Source organism: Phymastichus coffea, unplaced genomic scaffold, assembly GCF_024137745.1.
Source record: "Phymastichus coffea isolate CEN01 unplaced genomic scaffold, Cenicafe_Pcof_1.1 PCOF00059, whole genome shotgun sequence".
Taxonomy (NCBI): Eukaryota; Metazoa; Arthropoda; class Insecta; order Hymenoptera; family Eulophidae; genus Phymastichus; species Phymastichus coffea.
The window spans coordinates 332,662-357,432 of NW_026706870.1; the positions used below are offsets into that span (position 1 = coordinate 332,662).

General features: G+C 32.2%; 4 protein-coding genes across 12 annotated transcripts; 2 read left to right on the forward strand and 2 right to left on the reverse strand.

Moving 5' to 3' along the window:
* Positions 1-736: 736 nt before the first annotated feature.
* LOC131666575 (motilin receptor-like) lies at positions 737-3,089 on the forward strand. Its single transcript, XM_058939367.1, has 5 exons — positions 737-1,201; positions 1,830-2,268; positions 2,337-2,452; positions 2,533-2,632; positions 2,695-3,089. Exons 1-4 carry the CDS (start codon positions 749-751, stop codon positions 2,629-2,631), a joined length of 1,107 nt encoding a protein of 368 aa, XP_058795350.1. The 5' UTR covers positions 737-748; the 3' UTR covers position 2,632; positions 2,695-3,089.
* Positions 3,090-3,696: 607 nt separating this feature from the next.
* On the forward strand, positions 3,697-6,340 carry LOC131666530 (putative ankyrin repeat protein RF_0381). 3 transcript variants are annotated; one of them, XM_058939288.1, is made up of 2 exons: positions 3,697-3,812; positions 3,878-6,340. In XM_058939288.1, exon 2 carries the CDS (start codon positions 4,052-4,054, stop codon positions 5,696-5,698), a length of 1,647 nt encoding a protein of 548 aa, XP_058795271.1. In that variant the 5' UTR covers positions 3,697-3,812; positions 3,878-4,051; the 3' UTR covers positions 5,699-6,340. The 3 variants fall into 3 exon arrangements, with proteins under 3 accessions (XP_058795271.1, XP_058795270.1, XP_058795272.1); XM_058939287.1 differs by having other exon boundaries at positions 3,709-3,812; positions 4,001-6,340; XM_058939289.1 differs by having other exon boundaries at positions 3,747-3,812; positions 3,885-6,340.
* Positions 6,341-10,110: 3,770 nt separating this feature from the next.
* Positions 10,111-11,625, reverse strand: LOC131666627 (E3 ubiquitin-protein ligase arih1l-like). Its single transcript, XM_058939463.1, has one exon. It carries the CDS (start codon positions 11,623-11,625, stop codon positions 10,111-10,113), a length of 1,515 nt encoding a protein of 504 aa, XP_058795446.1.
* Positions 11,626-21,476: 9,851 nt separating this feature from the next.
* On the reverse strand, positions 21,477-24,441 carry LOC131666528 (E3 ubiquitin-protein ligase arih1l-like). Of its 7 annotated transcripts, none has more exons than XM_058939278.1 (3): positions 24,282-24,441; positions 23,600-23,710; positions 21,477-23,529 (listed from the first exon to the last, which is right to left on the reverse strand). In XM_058939278.1, exon 3 carries the CDS (start codon positions 23,419-23,421, stop codon positions 21,910-21,912), a length of 1,512 nt encoding a protein of 503 aa, XP_058795261.1. In that variant the 5' UTR covers positions 23,422-23,529; positions 23,600-23,710; positions 24,282-24,441; the 3' UTR covers positions 21,477-21,909. The 7 variants fall into 7 exon arrangements, with proteins under 7 accessions (XP_058795261.1, XP_058795263.1, XP_058795266.1 ...); XM_058939280.1 differs by lacking the exon at positions 24,282-24,441 and adding an exon at positions 24,131-24,273; XM_058939283.1 differs by lacking the exon at positions 24,282-24,441 and adding an exon at positions 24,067-24,204.
* Positions 24,442-24,771: the final 330 nt, after the last annotated feature.

Here is a 24,771-nt window from a genome sequence, read left to right on the forward strand (position 1 = left end):
AAATCTGCTCAATGTAACTCAATAATGTTCAGCAAGAATTGTAATTGCAGAAATAATTTATGGATTTATCAAAGTGAGTGTTCAATAAACAGCTATACGACAATGTTTTGTCACATCGCAAAAAACAATAAATATATTGTGCAGGGCATATTTGTTCATAATATTGATTGGCTCAACTTCGAACTGGCAAGTACGCGGTAGCCGAGGCTCTCGTGCCTCTAGTTGGACGTGTGATTGCTTGCAATTGCTGCGTTCGGCTTGTTTTTTTTTTTTTTCAATCGATCTGTAGCCAAACCAAGTGGGCTGTTTGTAAGTGATCGCGACCTGCACAGCTCCAACGGCTCGACTATGAACATGCAACCATCGTTTTCAGAGTTCTTTCTCGATCGTAAGTCTGATTTGACAATTATTTCATTATCTCCAATATAAATATAATTTGTCCGTTAGATTTTTCTTAATGCTGATAATTTATATCACAATATGTATTAGATATGGTTATTCAGCATAGACATTCTCCTGCACGTAAATAATAAATAGCTACAATGATCGGAGTAGTGATTATAAACAGAAAATAAAAAATTTAATTTGCTAATAGAGCAGTACTAGTTACTAGTTACATTTTCGCATAATTCTAATTAATTATTTTGTTATCTATTTCCTGCAGATTATTAGCAATTATTTCTCAGTTATGTTGTTATACTTCTGATTTGTTTTTTATCGTATATCTACGGGCAATTATAATTAATCTATGAACGTGTTTAATTTCAGTAGATATGTAAATGCTTGCCGTTTGTACACAAGAAGCAAAGCAATGGAAGATTCTTCAGAATTTTTGATTAATCAAACAATCGACTTCTATGTCGATGATTTTATAAGCTCGTTTTTCAATAACACTGATGACCGTGAAGAAACTGTACATCTTGATTTTCGCACGATTTTGGACAATATTAACGACACCGCAGATGACACAGAGGCCGGTTATCAAATAGTGTTTATGGCCCCAAACTTCATTCTTGCAATGAATGTTACGTTGCTTATGATTGGCCTTTTGGGAAACATCATTGTGTGTATCGTTATTTTCCGTGGCAAATCTATCTATACAGCTACTAACTATTACTTACTCAACTTATCTATTTCTGACGTCTCGGTTTTAATGACTAGAGCACCTTTCGAAATATATATGAGCTACTACCGGTCCGAGGTAAGAATATAGATTTATAAATAGTGATGCTTCTGTACAAAAATAAACTATACAAAGAACTATTTTTTTTATCCATATGGCTATCAAAAAAAGTTTTTAAATTTGCTGCGTTTTTCTTAATTTAAGAATAAAATTTATAATTATATGATTAATATTTGTATGAATAATATTTATTTAATAAATATCATAGCTTTTTTGAAATTTCATATTCAATTAGATTTTACTCGCATCCACTAATTCAACAGATGTGATCTATGCAATTTTAAAGGGAAATAGAGGTAAAATATAATGTATATCTTCTATTCATCTTTTGGAAATTGACCGAATGCTACTAAAAATTAGATCAGAGTAGTTATAAAAAATTTGACCTAGCCCTGAAAATATAAAGCTTAGAATTCAAGAACTTTTTGTTATCGTACAAGTTAATATTGGATCAACTATCTACTTAGTCTTTTCTTGATACATAACAGTGTGGAGAATGACTTATTCATTTATCCGAGAATAAACATTAATTTACTGTACAGATTTTTTTGTTTCGAGACAGTTTTTTAAAAGTTATTTCACGTGTTGTCGTAAAATAAAATAAAAGGATTTAGGAAAAGAGCAACATCGTATTTTTTACTTTCAGATCCAGTACAAAAGTGAAGCAATGTGTTTCCTTCATTATTTGAGTTTTCAAACGGCTGTGAACGTATCCACTTTGACCGTAACTATGTTCACTGTAGAAAGGTATTTAGTAATATGCCATCCATTCGTAGCCAAGTCAATACTCGAAACCTCTTTAGTGAAAAAGATAATTATTTTCACTTGGCTGGTCGCTCTTCTATTTGCATTTTCACCGTTCATATTAGACGGTTTTAACTTCGATTACTGGAAAACAGTTTATTGTACTATAGACTATGATGATAAATATGCACTTATTTTTTCAACGATATTTTTTTTCATTCCGAGTGTATTAATTGCAACGATGTACATTTTAATTGGTATAAAATTAAAGACTATTTCAAGCAGCAAACAACTTGGTGTTCGAGCTAATCGTGATACTGGGAAAACAATTAGATTGCTAGGTAGTATAAACAGACTAAACGTATGATATTATAATTGTAAATTACTTAACTGTTGTATATTTCCATAGCCTTGATCGTTGTTGGATTTGTTTTGTGCTGGGCGCCGTTTTATGCAATGGAAATTATCTCTCCGCAAATTTTTTATATGATCAATGACCTGGTAATTACTGGTGTTAATCGACCGGTAAATGATGTAAAAGATATATCATGGGACGATTTCCAATATGAATATAATTCGTCATATGTATGTTTGCAAATTATAAGGTACTTAATCCTGATCAAGAGAATCAGTTGTACTTTGGCTCCCACTATAAATCCTATAATTTATACGATGATGTCAAAGAATTTTCGAGTTGCCCTTAAGGTACGTTATTGTTTAAAAGTAGTTCACGTTACTGAATAGTAAGGATTTTTAATAATTTACAGGAGTTGCTGTTCGATTTTCGCACCAATTCGAAAAAATGGAGATCACGCTCGAGCGGCACTCACACTACTAATACTACGTCAATCTAATACAATCGAAGACATATTTTAACTCATACTTTTTTTCTACAACCAAAAAAAGACTTACTTTCATGAAAAGTTGTGTAAATAACTTTTGCATATATTAAGAAGCACTGTCTCCTCAGCAATTTTCCCAACTTGTTGGTAAAATCATTTTAAGAGACCCACTAGATTATAAAATCATAAATAATCCATCAGCACTTCATGTGTTATAGTAATTATTTTCATTCCATTCCAGAGTTTGCTTAAAAAACATTCTGTTTGCTTTGGCACACTGCAAACCTTCAACTTCTGTAATGTGTGTTGTGGGCGCACGTATGGAATTAATCTGAAGCTGAACGCTGTACCAATGCTATGAATAGCGTTTTTTTTAAGTTTCAAGACGATGAGGATGACACAATAATTTATTAATTTCAATACGTTTTTGACGTTCCAACTTAATTAAATGGTCGATAAACCAATAATATTTAATAAAAGTATTTGTAATGTTGAGTCTATATAAAATAACTTTTTGCAATGATATTTTAATTGTTCCGAATCAACAATTTAGTTTAGTTAAATTAATTTTTTAAGTGTACCATTTAAAATAAATGTTTCTCGTAATCATAATGAATAATTTGATCTATTATCAGATTTTGTGATTTTTAACTGTACAAGAAGTGAAACTTACAACAAACACTGCAATTCCAACTTTGTTCTGATGTTATGAGGCACACTTGTATTTTTCCATTTATTGGAGATCAGCTTAACGGATATATTTTCAATGGAATTTTCTCTCAATGAGTTCCTCAAGCACTCCATCCGTGATTTTCACGAGCATATTAGCGTAATGTTTGTGATACGAAATTTAAGACGTTCATCCCTGATTGTCGGTTGAGCTCTTAAATCCGATAAATTGCCTAAGCTGAAAATTTAGGTATACGAATTAAATGCTCAGTTTCAGTTTCTACAGTCCTATTTCCTTCATGATCGTCTTCCATTAGTTTTTCCGCGTTTATTCTTTGCTTCGAAGATTTCAACTCTTTTGACTTGTTACAATGGTACGTATTGAATATTAATTTAAATGTTTTGTCCAGCTCGCATATGCATTAATCTCAATTGTTAGTACACAGAATTGACTGCTGCAGTTTTTGTAAATACGTAGAGAATAAGGTTCTTGCGATGAGACTCAGTTTTCCTGCAACGTAGCCGTCATTTGTATGTTATCATTTGGACATTTCGTTTGCAGGACAACACTGAGGGAAATAAAACTTTCGACGATGAATTACGCACTCTCGTAATGAACCACAAGAATGACGAACTCAAGTCCATATTGAAAACATTGACTCCGTCGCGAATAATTGACAACGAAGGCATGACGCTTCTGCATCTGTCAGCCAGATATGACAATTTGGAGATGATCAAGTTCTCACTGGTCTCGGGATGCGACCTCAATGCCAAAAATTCCTCCGAGGCGACGCCCCTTTTCTTGGCGATCCTACACAACAACTTCGCGGCGGCGAGACTTTTGCTGGATGCTGAGGCTGACGCGCTCACAACCGACTGCGACGGGAAGAATACGCTGCAGCTGCTGACCGAGAAGAAGCGGGTGCCGACGGACTTCGTCGAGTATTTCTTTGTCAAGCTGACTAGCAAGGGTGTCGACGCGGAGGACAAGGCCGACATCCTCACGAGGGCTGGCTGCTCGCTGGTATACGTGGTGCTGTACGTGAAGGACGCCGGAATAATCCAGGCGCTGCTGCGGCGCAAATGCTGGATCAGCCATCACGAGTCCAGCGTCGCGCTGAAGCACGTCGTCAATTCGGTGGACTTGCAGAATCTGCGGGTGCTGGTGCATCACGGCCCCGGGGCAGCCAAGAGAAAGAAGGATTTTTTCAAATGTTTTTACCGCAAGCTCGTCAGCGGCTGCTCGAAGCTGGCGCTCGTGAGGTCCGTCGTGGCGGACTTGATCAACTGGTACGTCGACGAGGCGTTGCTTCAGTTCCTGCAGAACGTGTTCGAGAAGAAGCCCAAGGAGGTCGTGCAGCTGTTCGTGCAGTGCAGCATCGACGTGCGCGTGACGAACGTCTCCGGGCAAAATCTGTTGGCGCACCTGTTCGGCAATCCCAACCGCGGTGTGATCAAGCTGCTGAGGAATCGGCAGTTCGACGTGAACACGCGTGGCAGAGGGGGCATGAGCGCCCTGCACGTGGCGGTGATGAACGGGCTGGAGGGCAACGTCAAGTACCTGCTCGGCATGGGCGCCGATCCGAATGTCAAGGACGATCGCGGGAGAACGCCCCTGCTCTGCTCGAACGCGTGGCTCAGCCAGCCGATCGCCGAGCATCTGCTGCTGGAGCGAGAGAGCGACGCCGAGCAAGCCCAGCAAGCCACTCAAAACGAGTGCATCGCCGAGCTGCTGCTGCGGTACGGCGCTGACTTGCAAGTGGTCGACGACAGCGAACGCACCGTCATCGAAGTCTTCTACTACCTGTCCTCAATGGAGCCGATCCTGGCGCGACTGGCTATTGCCGAGTGCCAGGGTGCCCAGATTCAGCGGCTCATTCGCGAGAGGATCGACGCCAAGGAGGGCTACCGAGATTTCTACGACAACTGCTTGCTGCAGGTCCAGGCCTTGAGGAAGTACAAAATCAACCGGGGCGTCACGTTGCTCGACGCCTTCACCAGGCGAGCCGACAAAATCGACGTGCGAAGTCGTCGGACCATCGACGCTATGCTCGATTACTGTGACAAATTTCACTTTCACCGGGTCTACTCGGAGCCGCTGAAGCTCAAGCTGGAGAAGGCTTTGAAGATATACGAGGCAAGGTGTCGAGCCGCTGTCGTCATTGCCGAAAGCACGGACATGTTAATCGATCCTAATCACCTGGCAACGGAAATGATTGTTAGTTTCTTGACTGACGAAGATTTGGCGGTCTTTCAGTGATGGGCGACTCTATAATTTTCTTATTTTCAGGAATAGTTGACGTGTATCTGTTGTATACGACATTTTAGAATATGCTCTACATTTTTATTCAAAAAGACAATACTACTAATTGGAACTTCGCGTATTGATTGTTTATTGAACTCTTTCGTCGTGACCATATCTTTAAGATAATTACGTTTTCTCTCAGTAGAATTCAATTAATTAATTAGGGACAATAGTCCTCTGCCATCGATGAACCTGACACTCAAATGAAATAATAATACAAAAGAATTGTTCAAAAAATTATTCGGAAATCACAACCTTTTCTAGACATGTATTGCCAATATCGTACATGATAATCTATGTAATATTTTTTAATAATATACGATTTTAGAATAATTTATGGTAGACCTGCGTTATGAACTAGTAGAATTTTAATTAATGTAAAAAAGATCGACATTCAAGCTGACACTATTCTACGAATATATTATTAATAATTTCTATATAACTATATAGTATGTTGATTTGCATTAATACTGATTAAATTAGAAATTTAATAATTTATAGTAAGTTATTTGATAAATCTCGATATTTTACATCTCGTTCGTCAGCTTGCCATCTGTAATTTGATTTTTATTTTTTACTATACTCCAAAAACAAACAATAAAGAGGAATTTCAAAGTAAACGATAACTTGTTTGACCCTGAAGTTTTTTATTTCCATGCAGTTATAAGCTAAAGTTTGACCCACGTCTGATCATATTCGTGCAGTTGCGATTTATATAAACTTGGCTATATATTAATTTTCGGTTACCTATCTCATAAGCTTTTATCGTTAGATGTCAACCCACGTACCCTCTTACAGTCCTCTTATCCTCTTCCTCTTATAAAACAGAAAACCTGACAAATTGAAGCCAGTTTACTCGTGACCTGATCGGCTGAAAGATAGTCACCTGGTCAGCTGTTGCGGGATATTATATATAGGTATATTTTGTGTGCTTTCATGAAATATGACTGCAGATTTTCGTAAATAGTTAAATGTTCAAAAAGTGCATCAATATAGTGGGCATGAAATGAATATAAATTGACTGGTATAATCATATAAACCTCAAAATAAAAACTAACTAATATCACAATAGAGAAATTAATTGAAATGTGCTCTATGCGAAAGTTTCGAATAAACAAAGTAAATAAAGGATATAAATCGATAGAATACTTTGTTAAAGTATTGTATAGTGCATTGTATAAATATCTATTTTACAAATATAAATATTGTACAAATACAATACACCTTTATTGAGTTAAGTAAAACATTAGAAAATGTTTTTGAAAATACAAAATCATAAAAAACATCTACCGAAATATGTTATTTACATCGTCAAGGATATAATCATAAAGAACCACAATGTTTTTATAACTTATATTACATTTTTATCGTGTTTGTCAAACTTTTAAATAATCATTTTTCCACAACATTTTCGGAATTTTATGACCGATACTGTATATTCGTGCATTAAAATGAATGCGAAAAATGGCTATAAATATGAGCACGCGAAACACGGTAGACATCACTAGTACAGGTAAATCAAGATACTTCCAGCATGCTCCTCCTTTCGGGTGGGTCGTAACGAGGCGACTTAAATACGATTGGTAAAGGCGTAACTCACTCCATGCGCAACCAATAGACGTTTAACATTAAGCCCACGAAGAATTTCTCTGAATAATTGTTTTTTTACGTCCAAATAAATTCACGTATGATGAGTGTGGCGAAACAATTCAAATGATGTATTCATTAATTACTTGCATAAGTTCTTATGTGGTTTCTTATACAATTTCTTACCCAAGTTCTTGCCCAAGATCTTGCTAACTAATTTTCAGGAGGGTACAATATTCTAATACTTATAACATCGAAATCATATAGCAAATTTTGTCTAAACGAACTATAAAAACAATGTCATGGAGTTTTTGTGTAGAAAAATAAAGTAACATTATGACAATAATAATAATACTCGTATCTAGCAATTCTTGTTGAATTAGGACTTATTGAAATTGATTATTATTTCATTTTATTATTTTATCAAGTTTATACCGATCCAGCTCGCATAGAACGCATTGGGACTTCTCAAGATAAGAATCTTCTGTGTAAGAAATTCGAGTGATATTTGTTTTTATTACTGATAAAAAAAATAATAATCTTGCCGAATATAAAGAACTTTAACCTGGCGGCAGGTTAAACTTATAGTTGAGATCTTTTCTATAAAGAAATTTATTTTAGAAATCAATTTAAAAATACGTTAATAAGTAAATGTGAAACTTGAGGCAACTATCATCAGATGCAGCTTTATTATGTGAAAACAGTTAGTAAAAAACATTTGAAATATAAAAAGCTGAGTCAAATCATCTTGCTATCCTCTATTCTACGTTTATCTGATTTTCTTGTCTATTTTGGATAAATTAATAACTTATTCAGACACACATTAAATTAGATTATTTGAAACCAAATATATTTTCGATGATGAGAATCAAATAGTTTAAATGAAATAATCAAATACTTCAATAATACCATATAGCAATCGTACTGATAAAAAATTTTGTCGATATTCAAAGTCATTTAATTGTTCCACAAATGTAGGTAAATATACGTGAAAACGGAAGAAATCAATTAACATCACTTTTTTCTAATTTTATTACAGCGAGCTAATCTTTAAAATAAAAACTAACATTTATGCATTAATGAAATTTATTAATTCTTTATTTTTTTACCATATAGAAAATATACCATAATAAGCAGATCATTTAAAAAATACGACATTGACGAGATTTCCTTTAGCTTCATTGCTCATTATTTCGTAGAATTATATACATACAATTTCACTGCTAGTCACTTTGTATTTAGTAATTATTACGCAGTGTCTAGTAATCGATCACTTAGACATTTATTTACATGTATAAATAGACTTATATATTTATTTACATATATAAATAGACATATATTTATTTACAAATATAAACAGTCTTATAAGTTATTTACATATATAAATAGACTTGTATATTTATTTACAAATATAAAAAGACATATATTTGTTTACATATTTATTTACATATTGGATCATATATTTATACCATGAACAATTACTCAATATTCTACTTAACTGATAACAGCACCAAATATGTTTATAGATTAGATTATTAAGTTGTTCCCTCATACCATTCTTGAACTTTAACTTTGAATACCTCGCTCATGTAGGTACTGTATAAGTAGTGGTATATGGCTTGTGATAAATGATTAAAAAATTAATATAAAATCATTGAATCATATATATCCAATATTAATACTTATAGATTACTAAACTGCAGAAAATAATAATTGTCAATAGCAAAGTGGTAAAATACAAATTTAACAGTATGAAAGTGTATTGACGTTGTACAAACACACATACACGCACACACACACACACACACACACACACACACACACACACACACACACACACACACACACATTATAACTAACATAGAAATTTATTGTATGATTTGATGAAGTATAAATTATTGTTTCGTGTAAGTAAGGATTAAGAAGGCAAATAAACTTCTTTTTAATTAAAATGAATGTCAAAAATACTCAAAAAATATTGCGATGCTATCTAACCTAAATATGATGTCGAAAAACAACGTTTTTTTAGACTAGGATATCTTAAAAACATAATGTGATAAAGAAATTCCGAGGGCTGATTTGGATTCAGCGTACTAGAATACTTCAGGAATACTATTCCTAGCTTGTGATAGACAGAATAACCCATGATTTATATACCTGCGTTATTTATTCATTCAGTATTTTTTGTGATCCATAGTTTAATCCAAAACTAACTTAGCATATTCAATACTCAACTTCCTGATCGTTATTTATACGAAACAATAATTTAGACTTAATTGGGTCATAAGAATCTATTAATAATCATAAATTTCTATTTTAATTAGAATTTGTTCAAAATGGCATACCGTGTTCCACAGCAGTTAGTTTTCAGCAGTTTACATCGAGTTCCGATTCAATAGACATCATAATTTGTTCATATTTTTCTTTGTTTATTCTTGAGATAGTGAGTAGATGGAGGTATATCATACAGTTGAATTTAAGTAAATATGCTAATAAAAATAGTCTTATAGTTCAAGTGTGAATAAATAAATAATATATATATATATATAATATGTATATTAATACCTTTAAAACCTTGTCATTTTTTCATCGTAAGATCATAGAATATATATATTTTCAATATATTTAATTTATAGCCTACTATGTTGTGCATTTAGTATACAATGCACTATAACTTATTAATCTTAAATATTTACAGATACTATCTAAGTTAAATTATATTGATTAATTTAAAAATTATGGTAAAAAACAATGATACTAACAATCATAAATTCAGCTACTTATATATTGTATTCTAAAATCCACCAATCATTTTCAAATCCCTCACGTATGTGCTTTATGAGTATTTGTCTTCTGCCTTCACAATAAACATATTTATCCATGACTCGCTGCTTTACATCAGCCAAATTTTCGTCGACGATGTCTCGTTCAAGATATCCAGAAAGTACTTCAGTTGCATGCTCTAAATCTTGTTGGTTAGCTTCAAATATATCAGTCTGATTGTTTTTCTTAAGGTAGAATAGTAAGACGTAAGTATACATAAGTGTTTGCCTACAAATCAACAAAGTATCTATTGCTTTTTTTAAAAATTGCACTTCAACCCAGGTCATGTTGTGCTCTTTCATATCTTGCATTTTGTAATTAATATTGATATATATTTCACTTTCAGCATTGAGCGAAGCAAGGTGATTATTGTATCTGTAGGAATAAAATATATATCTTTGATGATCAGTTTGCAATTTGTTTTCAGTATGGTTATACACTTCACTATATCTATTGCAACCATGATTAAAATTGTGATTGTCCCAAATTGTAAGACATAGCCAGCAAAATGATGTATCACATTTCATACAGGTCATATGATTACAGCCACCATTCTTTTCGATATTTGAGTGGCAACCTGGACAATCCTTAGTGTGGGTTATAAGCCACACTGTTGTTGCAGCCTCGACTTTATCAATTTTCTCCCACTTACCTAGTAAACCACAACTGATCGGCTCATGCCACCTCTTTCCACATTTAAAACAAAATGTCAAATGGCATTTACATGTAACTGGCTTGGCATCTACATATTGTACTTTAATTACTCTATCACAGCCTGGAGTTAAACACCATCTCATAAGTTTATTATAATCTACAAAATTGTTAATTATTTGTTTTTGATACTTTTGTTTTACCTTAGGATTTTTCACCAAATTCATAATAGTATTATCATCCATAAAAATTTCACATTTTTGTGCCATACATTTTATTTTTTGTACTAATCCTTCGTTCATAATTTTAATTTTAAGATAGCCGTCCCAACAGTTTGTACAAAAACGATGGCCGCATTCCAAACCAGTTAATTCTGATACTAGTAGAGATGAACAACATACTTGGCATTCTTTTACTGTATCGAAGGTACTTTGTTCCAGCAACGATTCTTGCGAGGAAATTTTTTCATTGACATAAATCTTTTTAAGAGGATAAGGATAAACAATATGAGCTTCACGGAATAATTTGTCTTGATTACCATCGTAAAATCTGTCTAATAATCTTTGCTTGTCCCATTGAAAATGATTCAGTAACATTTTCGTTATTGCTTCAGGCATTTCTAATATTGAATTAACTTCTGCTATAAGATCTATCATATATTGACAAACTTCATCAGGAGAAAGAACTTCAAATGAATATTCTTCACTATAATTTTCTGTTATTTCAAGGTTAACGCATGATGACTCCATATAGTCTATGTCATTATCACTAGATTCGTAACCAGAACCAACCTCGTCATAAAGAATATTGTCTAAATCCATTATGGCTTAGTAGAAAACACAGAAATATTATTTTCTAAATATTTTTTATCTTCTTTATCCAGGAAATATAATGCTTGTATCTATATTAAATTATACTACCTATTGAAAAATTAAATAATTAAAAAATTATAAATGAAATACTTTAAATAGAACACACACACACGCGCGCGCACGCACGTATATAAAGTATAACTTTGTAGGTAATAAAGTCAACTGCCATTATCTTGGAAGCTATTCACTCGTATAGTTCAAAAGACTACAGCAATCTGTGGCGGTTTAAAGAACTAACTTCTGGTCAAATGCATAAAGTATTATAATAAAAATAAGTGCGATTGACGGTTTAAAAATAAAGTCACGATTAATTTCAATTCAAATAAATTATTATAGTGATACATATATCAATAACATAAAAAGTATCACTTAATTTGAAACATTGTTTTGGGTTTTAGGTTTTAGATTATATGACATAAAACTTCTTAAGCGTTTAAATTAGTGGTACGAAAAATACACTACTTTCGATTGATAAAATAACTGATACTTTTGAAAACGTAAACTGCTTTCTCAATGTTTCAAAGATCAACCTATAAATTATAAGTACAATGTTAATAGTTAATTACATTACTAGGAGTGAAGCGAGCTGTAAGATCAGCATTTCACACAGTACATGTTTGCATTATTGTACTCCCGTATTAAGTGTACGTTTTTTCATGATATCTCTGTAAAGCAACATCTGTAATTTGTACGCTCTAATCAGACAACACAGTACCTCTGTCTGTGTTCTATTTAAAAATGAAGTGTTTCATACCCGCGCGAACTAAGCGGAAAATCGATGAAAATTAACTCAGATAAATTATACAAAAATTACAACAAAACTCATTAATCATTCCACGCAATTTAGTTTTTGTAAAAAAATTCTAAAAATTAAATACTTTCAAATCAGTAGAAATTGAATCTGCGTAGCATTTTTAGACGATTTTTAAAGAAATGAATCGAAATGGATTTGTTGAATCGCTATACAGAATAAATATTATCACATACACCTGAAAGATTAATTGGTAATAGATTTCCACTTTTATGAGACATTAACCCTTTTCCTCCCAAATAACACAAATTTTTTCTTAACTTTCATCCTCATATCTTTTAATGAAAAAAATCGTATGAAAAATTTATCAAGCATCATATCTTGTAGATTTTGACCTCCTCTTTCGAATGCCGTTGACAAAATTTACCTAAATTGTAAGCCGGAAACGTTATAGGCCGGTTTTCCGGAAAATTCACAAATTTTTCGCGTTTTTTTTTTCTAAAAAAAGTATATTTTGAAATGGAAAAAGTTTGCACACACCATTGGAAACACTGTTATCGGTGTTATAGATGTCTTTTCTTTCAAATGCCGTTGGATTTTTTCCTAAATTCAAAATGGCGAACACAAAATGGCGTTCGAAAGGAAAAATTTTTTTTTTAAACTTGACGAATTTTTTCCTCCAAAACTATCAAGTTTAGTGAAAAATTTCTAAGAACAAAAATGTCTTAAAATTAGTCAAGAAATACTCTCAAATTTTTTTACAGCGAATTTGGAAATTTCGATTTTCCGATTTTCCACGAATTCGAAAATTAACTCGGAAAATTCTGAAAAAAATTGAGAGTACTCCTTGGTCAATTTTAAGACTCTTGTTATTATGAATTTTTTTATTGAGTTAATAGTTTTTGAGTAAAACAAACAATTTTAAAAGTAAAACAAAATTTTAAAAAATTTCAAGTCTAACAATTATTTTTTTTTACTACCCTCGCTAAAAGTCGATTTTCCTGATCGCGACGCGATAGGACTTTAGGCGAGAGAGTTAATTTTCGAATTCGTGGAAAATCACGGCATTATTTTGGCATCGTCATTTCATCATCGTGGCATTATTTTATATGAAAACTACTGTTAAAAAAAATTGTAATAAATCATTTTCAATGTAAAATTGTCTGGAATTTCAATTGGCACAAACCAGAATTTAAAAAAATGCGTTTTTCAAAAAATATATTTGTTTATCTAACGAAAAACATGGTTATTGAAAATATTTGTTCTTTTTGATGTTATGGTATTGATTGCGCTGTTGGATTTCTTTCATTTGTGGATTTTTTGCATCCACGGACCCCTATGGGGTTTTTTGAGAGTTTGAGAGTTTTGTGTCGCTGATCATAACTTTTCTATTAGATTTCAGAAATTCGAAATGGCAGATCCAATATAGCAAATTTTCAAAATTATTCAAATTGCATGAAAATTGGTATATAGGGTTTTTTTTTCGATCGCTGATTACGAATCCTATACGTAATAAATGTAATTCTATTCTTGCAGATAATATCACCATTTTTGTTCTGAATCAGATAATCAAAATATGCGAAAGACATTCAACAAGTCCTGGCCAATATTGCTGAAATTATTAATACCTTTGGTTCCAAATTTTCTCAGAATAAAACAAAAATACTTCAATCAAGACGTCAATTTACGGATGGTAAGAGACACAGTAAAGCTAGTACAACTGACAATAATAACTTTTCAACCATCAAAAGTAATACACGGTTTCATCAAGCACATTTTTTAAGCTTAGCTTCTTCACCAGAAAAATAAATATTTGAACCTTTATCACAATGTATGTTGCAGTCGAACAAATATCTTTCGGGACTAGTAACACCCCATTTTTTGATCCTCCAACGTTCAGGTTTATTTTGCATGAACTATTGTAAACTTATGCGACGATAAAATTTTACCATCATCTCATTTACGGATAGTGCGATAGGAAAAACATGAAATTGCCGTAGATTTTTTCTGGAAATTTGAAAAACTTTACGAACTTTCCAAACCTTATCATTATCATTTTTATTCATTATCATTTACGAAATTTTTTTTTTAAATCTCATAAAACTATCACAAACGAGATTTTAATAAAAGACTAACAATTTTCATTTACTTATTTTATTTTCACAAAATCGCTTGGTATAGTAGTATAATATGATCATTCTGATATTGAACAAATTATTTAATTTCGTTTTATGCAAAAATAATTACATAATGGTGTTATCTATAAATACTTTCTATAAAAATATAAGTCTCTAAAACAAAAATTCGCAAAGTAAAAATTCTCAATTTCATTAATAAAAGTTTTGAATGATTTATATTTTAAGGATTGTCATCGGAGATTTAAAAATGAAGAGAAATCAATAAAACTTCGGTTTTGAGCTCTTAAATATATTTTAGAAATATATGATTTTTTTTAGATTTTTTTATCGCGTAGTTTTTTTTTGTAAAACGAAATTCAAATTTTTAATTGAATATTGCTTTTATGGGACTTGGAAATGAAACATGAATAAAATCGTGGAAAATACAAAAATATAATTTTTTTTATGAGTAGAAAATCATACTAACTTTGACATATATGCAAAATTAAGAAAATTTCACATTGTGGTTAGATAATCATTAATTATCAAAGTTATATAATAATAATATATATTATAAATAGTGTATAATAATAATAAAAGCACTATCACTTCGCAAAAACATGGCAACGTCGCAATCGCTGGCAGTCGCGACCCACCCATGACGATGGTGGTTATGTTGAAGACTGTTTAAAAATACACAGTGGTAAATAATTTGTAATAGAAAATAAATGTCAATATTTATTATAAAATAAAAGTAAATAATTATTTGAATAATTTTTTTTAATATACTTTTATTACATAAAAGTTTAATAATCTAGAATATTTTAGTATCAATTTACACTTCGGCAATTGTGTACATACTAATAATACTTTTAATTATTCTTAAATAAAATTAATAGTTTTTAAAACAACAAATATTTTCAGTCAAATCATATTATGTATCTTAAAAAATCCATTATAATTTTAACTTGTGAAATTTCTAAACAAGTAAAATTTTTTTAGTGCTTTCATTGAGTATTTTCAACTCTTCCAATAATTTTTGTATATTTAAATTGCTGTCTTTTACAAACTTATCTTTCAAACTATCTAATGAAATACTAAGACTACCATTTTTTTTAACAATATACTTAGATAACGATTTTTCTAAAGGTTTGAATTATGCTACATATTTACTTTGGTTTAACCTTTTTAGTGTCAAGGAGCGCCATCGCGCTGCTCTCACTAGTTATGTACAACATCACTGTTTTTGCGTCGGAATAGCTCGCCTTTTGATAGTTCACTATTGGTGCGCGCAGATGACGGATGTATTACCGTGTTCGTATTTTTATTAATTATATTGCATTCAAACTATCTTCGGTCGCATATTTTTTATATAAACATCGCATATTGTAACGCAAATGGTAAATATTTCTCTTGTTCATAAAAATTATCTATAAAAATGCACTTTTTTACTTTTTTTTACTCTTTCTTTTTAACATGTTTTGGTAAAATACGTACGGCACTAAAAGGGTTTATCTGCTCTATATCCACACCAATTACCACAATTATCATGCTGATTGTGAGCATAATAAGGGATTTATTTTTTAAGTAAGTTGCTAGTGCTGTTACCTTCACCTGCTGTTACCTTTACCTGCTGTTACCTGTTCAAATGCAAATGAGAAACATCGACGAAGATAATCTTTAATTTTTTCATCGGATCTTGAGTGGAAGTAACTTTATAGTGCTTATTTGCTGCACTTTTTTTTGCTAGCATCGTTCACTTTTATTATAGGACGATCAATTTCATCACTGATCGCATGAATACTAGCTGTATTTTTGTCTTCTGCATAAATGCCGAGTTGAACTTTGTATTTATCCAATAGTACATTTTTACAAAACTCACTGTAAATAACTGCTATCAATAAAAAATTTACTTATACGTAATAATAATCACACATAAAAATTATTAATTCTAAAAAGAAATTAAATATATGTAAATAATAAAGAAATTCAAAAAGTAGTAAAAATCATAAAAATTGAGAAATAATTTTAGATAGTAAATAGCAATCGTAAATCAAAAGCATCGGTACGTATATTTTGTAAATAGTTGTAAATAATCTTTGAAAAAATTGTAAATACGTTATGTAAATATTTTTTGTGGATAATGTAAATAATGTCTCCAATATGTAAATTATGTAAATAAAATAAAAAAAAAATCTTAAACAACTAACATATTTCTTCAGCTCTTCAACATTCTTCAGCATAAATTTTCTTTCCTCAATAATAGTTTCTTCTATAGTTTGCTTTATCATTTTTTCGATGGCAAATTTTATGTATCTTTCATATCATTTCTAAGCATCTTGACTTATCGATGGAATTCCTATAACACTTGAAGCATTAGCTTTTTGAGTGTAACTAATGCAGGTACATAAACAAAAATAACATTTGAATTAAAAATGCATACACAGTCTGCTATAACACTGTTATTTGAGTTCCAAAAACACTTTCTTAAAACAGCTTTAGTATTAACTTGAAAGACACTATAACCATCAGGACTTTTACATTTTTCTCCAGTTTCTATCTAACTAGGAAACAGTTTCTACAGTGAATAGAAAGAACTAAAGTGTAACCAACTTTTTGTTCTATTTCGATATTTTCGAAATGTAATGTTTCTTTACAGAATTCGCAAAACATTAGTAGTTGCAGATAGGATTTTGATTTTTCTTTTCTTCTTGTTCCATTATTAACGCGTACTTTAAAAGTTTTTAATTTTTTATACGACGTAAACTGCCCTTTTTTTTATCACGAAGTACTTATCCGAAGGCTCTTCAAAATACGAAGTTTCCATTTCAAAATCTTAATATAGCAAAACTAAAAATTACTGTTTACGTTTCTCACTTGCATAGATTTTTATACACTCACAACAAGTTGTAATACTAGGTAGAAAAAGACCGATAGAGAATTTATATATATAGGGCGATTCTTGGCTATTTCAAATAGTTTAAAACACCAAATCACCAATTTTGTTCAAAGTTGGTAGACTTGTTACCTATACAGAGGTCAACATCTGTGCAGAGTTTTAGATCAAAATATTGATAAGGGGCCGACTTATCAACTGTTGAAAAAATATTGGACTTTTTTTTATTAATTCGATTTCTTGGAGTAAAGATATGGACATGATTCTTTTTTTAAAAGACGTGGAAAGAGTTTCACTTTTAAAATGTAAATAGTAAAATACCAAATCATTTATTTATGTCATTGTATAAACAATTTTTCCAAAAAATCGACGATATCTCAAAAAACGATATTTTTTTTAATATTTGCACCATCGTGTTCCTTGTCATTTTTTACATAAGAAACCGTTGAGAAAATCAAGTGCCCGCTATTAGGATTAAGATAGCACTAAAATGAAACGAACCGCGCGCTAGCCGTTCGGCCGCTCGGCTGTCCGCTACTCGTGCGGTTCCAACGTTGCTTGCGGCAAATGCCTTTAACGAATAAATAATTTCATATTCTATCAGTCTATATGTATTTATTTAAATAATATATAAATTACTTGATTAAATAAGTAATTAAATTTAAATTAAATTTAATGACTTATTTACTTAAATATAACGTTAATATAAAGTAATATAAGTAAAGTAATATAAGTTATATAAATAAACTATTGTTTTGTACAATCTGAAACAACATTGAATGAAACATTTGCTCTCTGCGTTTGATCGGGCGTGAGAATGACGTATATTCAAAAATATATGGTAGAGAATAGGTTAGAACAAATTACTTGTAAATAACTTATTAAGAGTATTATGGTATAGGTCCGATAAAAAAACATTTTTAATGCGGCCGCTTTGTAAATATGCGCCAGTCTCAAGCCCGATCAAACGCAGAGAGCAAATATTTAATTTCAATATTATATCAGATTGTATAAAAAAATAGTTCATTTACATTACTCATTTAAACAATAAATTTATATATTATTTAAATAAATACATATAGACTGATAGAATATGAAATTATTTATTCGTTAAAGGCATTTGCCGCAAGCAACGTTGGAACCGCACGAGTAGCGGACGGCCGAGCGGCTTATTAATTATTATTTAAAAAAATTTTAAAGTTTCATTTTAGTGCTGTCTTAATCCTAATAGTGGGCACTTGATTTTCTCAACGGTTTCTTATGGAAAAAATGACAAGGAACACGATGGTGCAAAAATTAAAAAAAAAGATATCGTTTTTTGAAATATCATCGATTTGTTGAAAAAATTGTTTATAACAATGACATAAATAAATGAATTGGTATTTTGCTATTTACATTTTAAAAGTGAAACTCTTTCCACGTCTTTTAAAAAAAGAATCATGTCCATATCTTTACTCCGAGAAATCGAATTAATAAAAAAAAGTCCAATATTTTTTCAACAGTTGATAAGTCGGCCCCTTATCAATATTTTGATCTAAAACTCTGCACAGATGTTGACCTCTGTATAGGTAACAAGTCTACCAACTTTGAACAAAATTGGTGATTTGATGTTTTAAACTGTTTGAAATAACCAAGAATTACCCTATATAGAAATATTGATATCCTGCAGAAACTGCCTTTGCAATAGTACAGCACAAAAGCTCAGTTAGAGCCAGCCGTAACAACATAATAAATTAAATTTGCGCTGTTACCACATCTCTTGCCTAAATTATGACAATTGTTAATACATTTTTATAAATATTCAAACAATGAAATCGTAATATTACTATTATATTTTCTTTATCATAGTATTATTTAAAGAAATTATGTGAATTGAAGTGTTTAATTTTAAAATATAAAAAAAACAAGTCTTGTTTTCTGCAGTTACAACCCTGACCGCTTATACATTGAGTTAATGGCAGCGGCCTCCTTGCCCCGCAACAACCCAGTGACAATCTTTAAACTAAATATGTCTGTCGTTTATCACAATATGCGTATTTTAATAATTTTCAGAGTAGAAATACTGTATATTAAAGCTTATACGGATAAGAAAAATTTCTAACAACATTAACATTATACAAAAATAATATTAACAATAAACAAAAATAAAAAAAAGAAAAATAACGAATGATCGGGCTACGGCTTTTAATGGCAGAATTGGGGTTTAACAAATTACATATTTTTATCTAAATACTACGAATATTATAATTATTTTAATATGATTTAATATATTAAAATTTTGTTAACTACATTATGACAGAGTAGTAGATAGCTTTCTTAATTAACATAGTAACGTAAATTATAAATTTCAGACAGAAATATTATAAACTTTTTAGAAATTATTCGTAGGATATTGTCAATATAGAATATTTAAATATCGTATTTTTTATCATCATTCGTGTCAGTTTTTCTATTAGCATGCGTCAAATTGTTAACTTAGAAGCATGAAAACTCTTAAAAGTTATGAACCAATTAAATAATTGATTTATTTTATTTTTTGTGCGTGCGTATATAAATGCGACGTTGCCATTCGATTAGATATATTCGGAAAGAATAATGACATAGACACAATAATAATGGCACTCAACGGGATATACTTAATTACCACTTACAAAGTTATACTTTTTATTTTATTAAGATCAAACGTTGCAATAAAGTAGTAATATTTATATGACATTAAGTAGGGTAAAGGCATGAGTATTGGGCTACTTAGACCAGTGGTCGGACATTCAAACTGTACATACAATTTCAAAAGACTAAAAGGAAAAAATTCATATCAACATTCATTCAGTGTATACTGCAACCACAGCTTAGAAACGTCATATGACTAAAGAAAACAAAAAAAATTCTTTTTATTTCTGTTACATATAATAGCCGACAACTGGTCTTAATGAAAACGTGTATGTACCAGTAATCGACCACTTTATAATACTGTCAAAAAAAAATAAATTTGATATGAATCATGTGTAATGAAACAAGTTTAAATAGGTCAAACACGTTTTATAAATTAGTATCGAACTAATTATTTTGCTTAGTTACAGGAATTTATTTAATTAAAGTTAAAATAAAAGTAGCCGACTACTAACGACTGGCCGACTACTATCACCTCTACCCTGTTGTATTTTAGTCATTAATTGTTATTTTATTTTAATGAGTAAGCATATAGAAATTGTTAAAACTTACATTTGTACATACTAATTGCGGCAGTTAGCACTATAGGTATAAATGAAGAACAACAGAAACAAACAAGCTTTCGGGATTTTACCTGAAAAATCATAAACAAATGGATTTTTTTATTAGTCACCAACTATACTGAAATAATTAATTAGTATTTTTAAATAATTATTTTTGCAGTAGTTACGCGATTATTATAAAATAAATTTTTCAAGCGAAATATATGCATTAAAATCTTAAGAATAGATACGTATCTTAAGAATAGATATGTATAGCTACAATTTCGTTAGTGTTCTTATTGTACCACAAATCACATTGTAATCCCGTGATTTCTACAATATACATTTTCTGATTTTACGATAACTGAATACGGTAGCTTATCATAAAGTGATATATAATATACATACCAATAACTATATCAACACATTAAAACTGAATAAAAAAATAGACGAAAAATCAATGAACGAGGTTATAGACACAAGCTGACGAAGCCACGCTTAGGCGTCTGTATTCGTTGCTAGATGATGCGCACATACACAAAGCTGCATGTCCCCCTATGTGGGCGCGGTGAGAGAGGAATAGGGCATGTTGGGAATAGTCATCGCCACGTATAGATAAATATTTGGAAGTACAGTGGTGCTCAATGAGTTGCCGTTGCACAGGCTGCTGATTATTCTATTTTCATGGTGACATTTTTTAATTGAAATTACTTCATACTCTTATGATTACTTCATTAATAAATTTTCAAACGATGGCTTTTTGTCAATTATCAGAGTATATTTTAATTAGGAATAGGTAAAAATGACAATAAAATCTGCGGTGCTAATAGTCTAAAAATAATTATTTACTTTATTACAATGATATTCGCAAAATCTTAATCGCAGTTCTGCATAAGTTTTCAATTGACAAATAGACTTGATTTTTGTGCTATTACATAGTAATTAATAATACGCTTACATGACTTTCAGTCAACTTAATATTTTGACAATTGTCTACATCACATTTCGCAAGTAATAAATGTTGGAAATTGAAAATAATACTTATAACTTGAGTCTTATCAATGATGTAAAAGGGTAATTGTGATGATCAAAAAATTTCAATGTTGGCATGTCTTGTCATGAAATTTAAATATAATATATGAAAATAAAAAAAACTCATTTGACCAAAGGGCATAGCGCGTACAAATTATTTTGAAACGAAGATAAATGAAAATATTTGTTCATTTGCAGGCAAAGTACAGGCATTCTATTGACGATTCACACATCGGAATCGTAAAACTCCCATGTGTCATTGTCATATCCCTCTTGTACATGCTCTAAAAGAACCATACGTCTATGCTTGCAGTACTCGTATTTATCCTGCACTTTTTGCCTAGTATCAAGGATATTTCTTAAGACTATGTCTTGCTCCAGATAGCCTGAGAGCGTTTCAGTGGCGTACTCCAAATCCCTCTGATTGACTTCGAAGAGCTCAGTCTGATTAGATTTTTTCACGTAATAAGCGAACGCGTAAGTATACATGAGAGTTCGTCTGCATTCGTGTAGAACGTCTATAGCTACCTTTAAGAATTGCACCTCGATCCAAGTCATGCTCTGCTGCATTTCTTCCATCTTCTTCTGCATGTCGGCGCGCAATCGCTGCTCAAGCTGAAATGACTGCAAATGGCCAAGATATCTATTTCTGTAGCACAAATATCTTTGTGCAGCTGTCTCCTCGGTCGTTTCCTGGCTGGCGCTCTCCACCAAGGTAGGGGTCACCTTCACGTACTTATTGCATTTGTTCCACGCGAAGGGGTGCGCGAACCAGTCGTTCGTGCACACCCAGCAAAACTGATAATGGCATTTCTTGCAGCGCACGCGATTGCAGCCGCCAGTCTTCTCCACGCTCTTCTGGCACTTGGGACAATCTTTGGCGTCGTCCACGGGCCGTGGTTCCGTGTCGGCTTTGCACTTTGCCAGCCACTTGCGCAGCAGCTCGCAGCTGAGGGGCTCGTGGTAATCGCCGCCGCAGGAAAAGCAGAAGGCCATGCCGCACTTGCATTTGATCTGCTTCGTGTCTATGCACTGGACTTTGATGGCGTAATTGCAGGCTACGCCCGGGCACCACTTCAACAGCGCGTTATGTTTCACGTAGCTGTTGGCAATGAGGTACTGATATCTCAGTCGAACAGTATTATCGTTCGCTAGCTCCATCACGCTCGCGTAATCTATTAAAATATCGCAGTTGTGTGCGGCACAGGTGATCATGTATACGAAATCTTCCTGCAGAACCTTTTCCGTGAGATACTTATTCCAACAATCCCGGCAGTAGCGATGTCTGCACTGGAAACCAGTCAGCTCGGACGGCGGTACACTTGTGCAACAAATTTCACAATGTCCTTGAGCATTCGAGGAGCCCTCGCCGGCATCTATCGAGGAAGAAATCGCGCTTGTATCAGCCGTTTGTTGGTGTGGGTTGGCAATCTTTGCCTCTTCGAACAGTTTTTCCGGGTTTCCACCATAATATTTCTCCATCAATGTCTGCTTGTCCCAGTTAAAATAAATCAATAAGTTTCTCGTTACTGTTGGTGGCATTTGTACAATCACGTTAACTTCTTTTATGCAATCTGCGATCTCCTCCACAATTTCTTCAATAGTAAGCACTTTAAATTGATACTTTTCGTCTTCGTCATCGTCGCTATCAATTTCATACAACTCACTTGCTTCGCCATCATCTTCATTCAACAAATCTTCGTCGTCCGATTCTATTAAACTATTTCTTTTATCCATTACAGAAAGGACTTTTTTCCTTAGAAGTAATAACTTTAAGATGTCGGTCCGACAAGAAGTTAATATCAATGCTCAAATCAGTCGATTCAACTTAATACTCCAACTTATCTGTTAAAATAATATTTATAGTTATCAAGACATGGTAATATTGTTGTAAGTATATATGAGTGTTTTGCACCTTGGAGGAAGCGAATTTTAAGTTTACAATTCACAATGTGTTTGGTTCCAATTGATGTGTGACTTCTTAAAAAGAGTAGGCTCAGCTGTAATGTTCAAATCTTAGTGCTATCTGGAAATAAACATACAACTTAATATCAGTTTTATCGTGGACCATTTTAAAAGAAACAAAGAGGTTTTACTCTAAAAGCGTATTCTATCTACTTCAGAATATTTAAGTCAGCGGGATAAATTTTAATTTCTCTATGCTTGTATCAACTAAAATTGCAAAATGCTCAAATAATAAGATAAATAATTTTACTAGAACAGCAGCTTCTGTACATTGACAACAGCGACGACCTTCATTATTGTCCGCGGCTAATCGTAAACCAACTGTCACTCATGAATCACGTATACTTCTTAATTCAGTCATAATAAATCATTGACAATATTTTATTTAATCAAAATATATACGTAAAATTGACTGACGTCGTGGAAAGAGATGAACCTTTATAAAACTGTTGAAAATGATTAGGAAGACCAAATGACTCACTCTCAACCAAATTCGGTAAACATGGACGCTCAAATTGCGAGGCGCAGCGAACGAGAGAGCGGCTTTGAGCTTGTGACTTTTGTTTACAAACGTTCCCATCGGAAAAACGGTGGGAGCGTGAGTGATCCTACACGTGTCACTTTAACGATACCTGTGTAATATCTCCAGCCGAGCGTCGCTCTCGGGCACATGTTTCAATTTACATCTGGTTTTTCTTCGGTGCTATTTCTCGCTCTTTTTCGTCGCTGGAGCTCCTCAAAACAACTTGAGGCTTTCACCGGAAAACTCGTGAGACTGATGTTACATGGAAACTCAAATTTTCATTGCAGCTCAGCTGCCTTACCTTGGCCGTGTAACTCGTTTCCTGTTTCATTGTCGCGCTTATCAGATTCCTATTCTATCACGTTCAAGTGACCGATTGATTATTGATCGGGATTTCACGTCATAAAAATACATGCTTAGAAGTACGCAAAAACTAACGTTGAAAAACTAAGCAGTTTGGAATATTATATTCTAATTAATAATTGACGTCAATTTTGAATGTTCGCGCGACTATCTTACTATACACGCTGCGAGGCAAATATAATATGTGGCTTTGATGATAATTAACTACAGACATAGATGTAAGTATATATGTATTT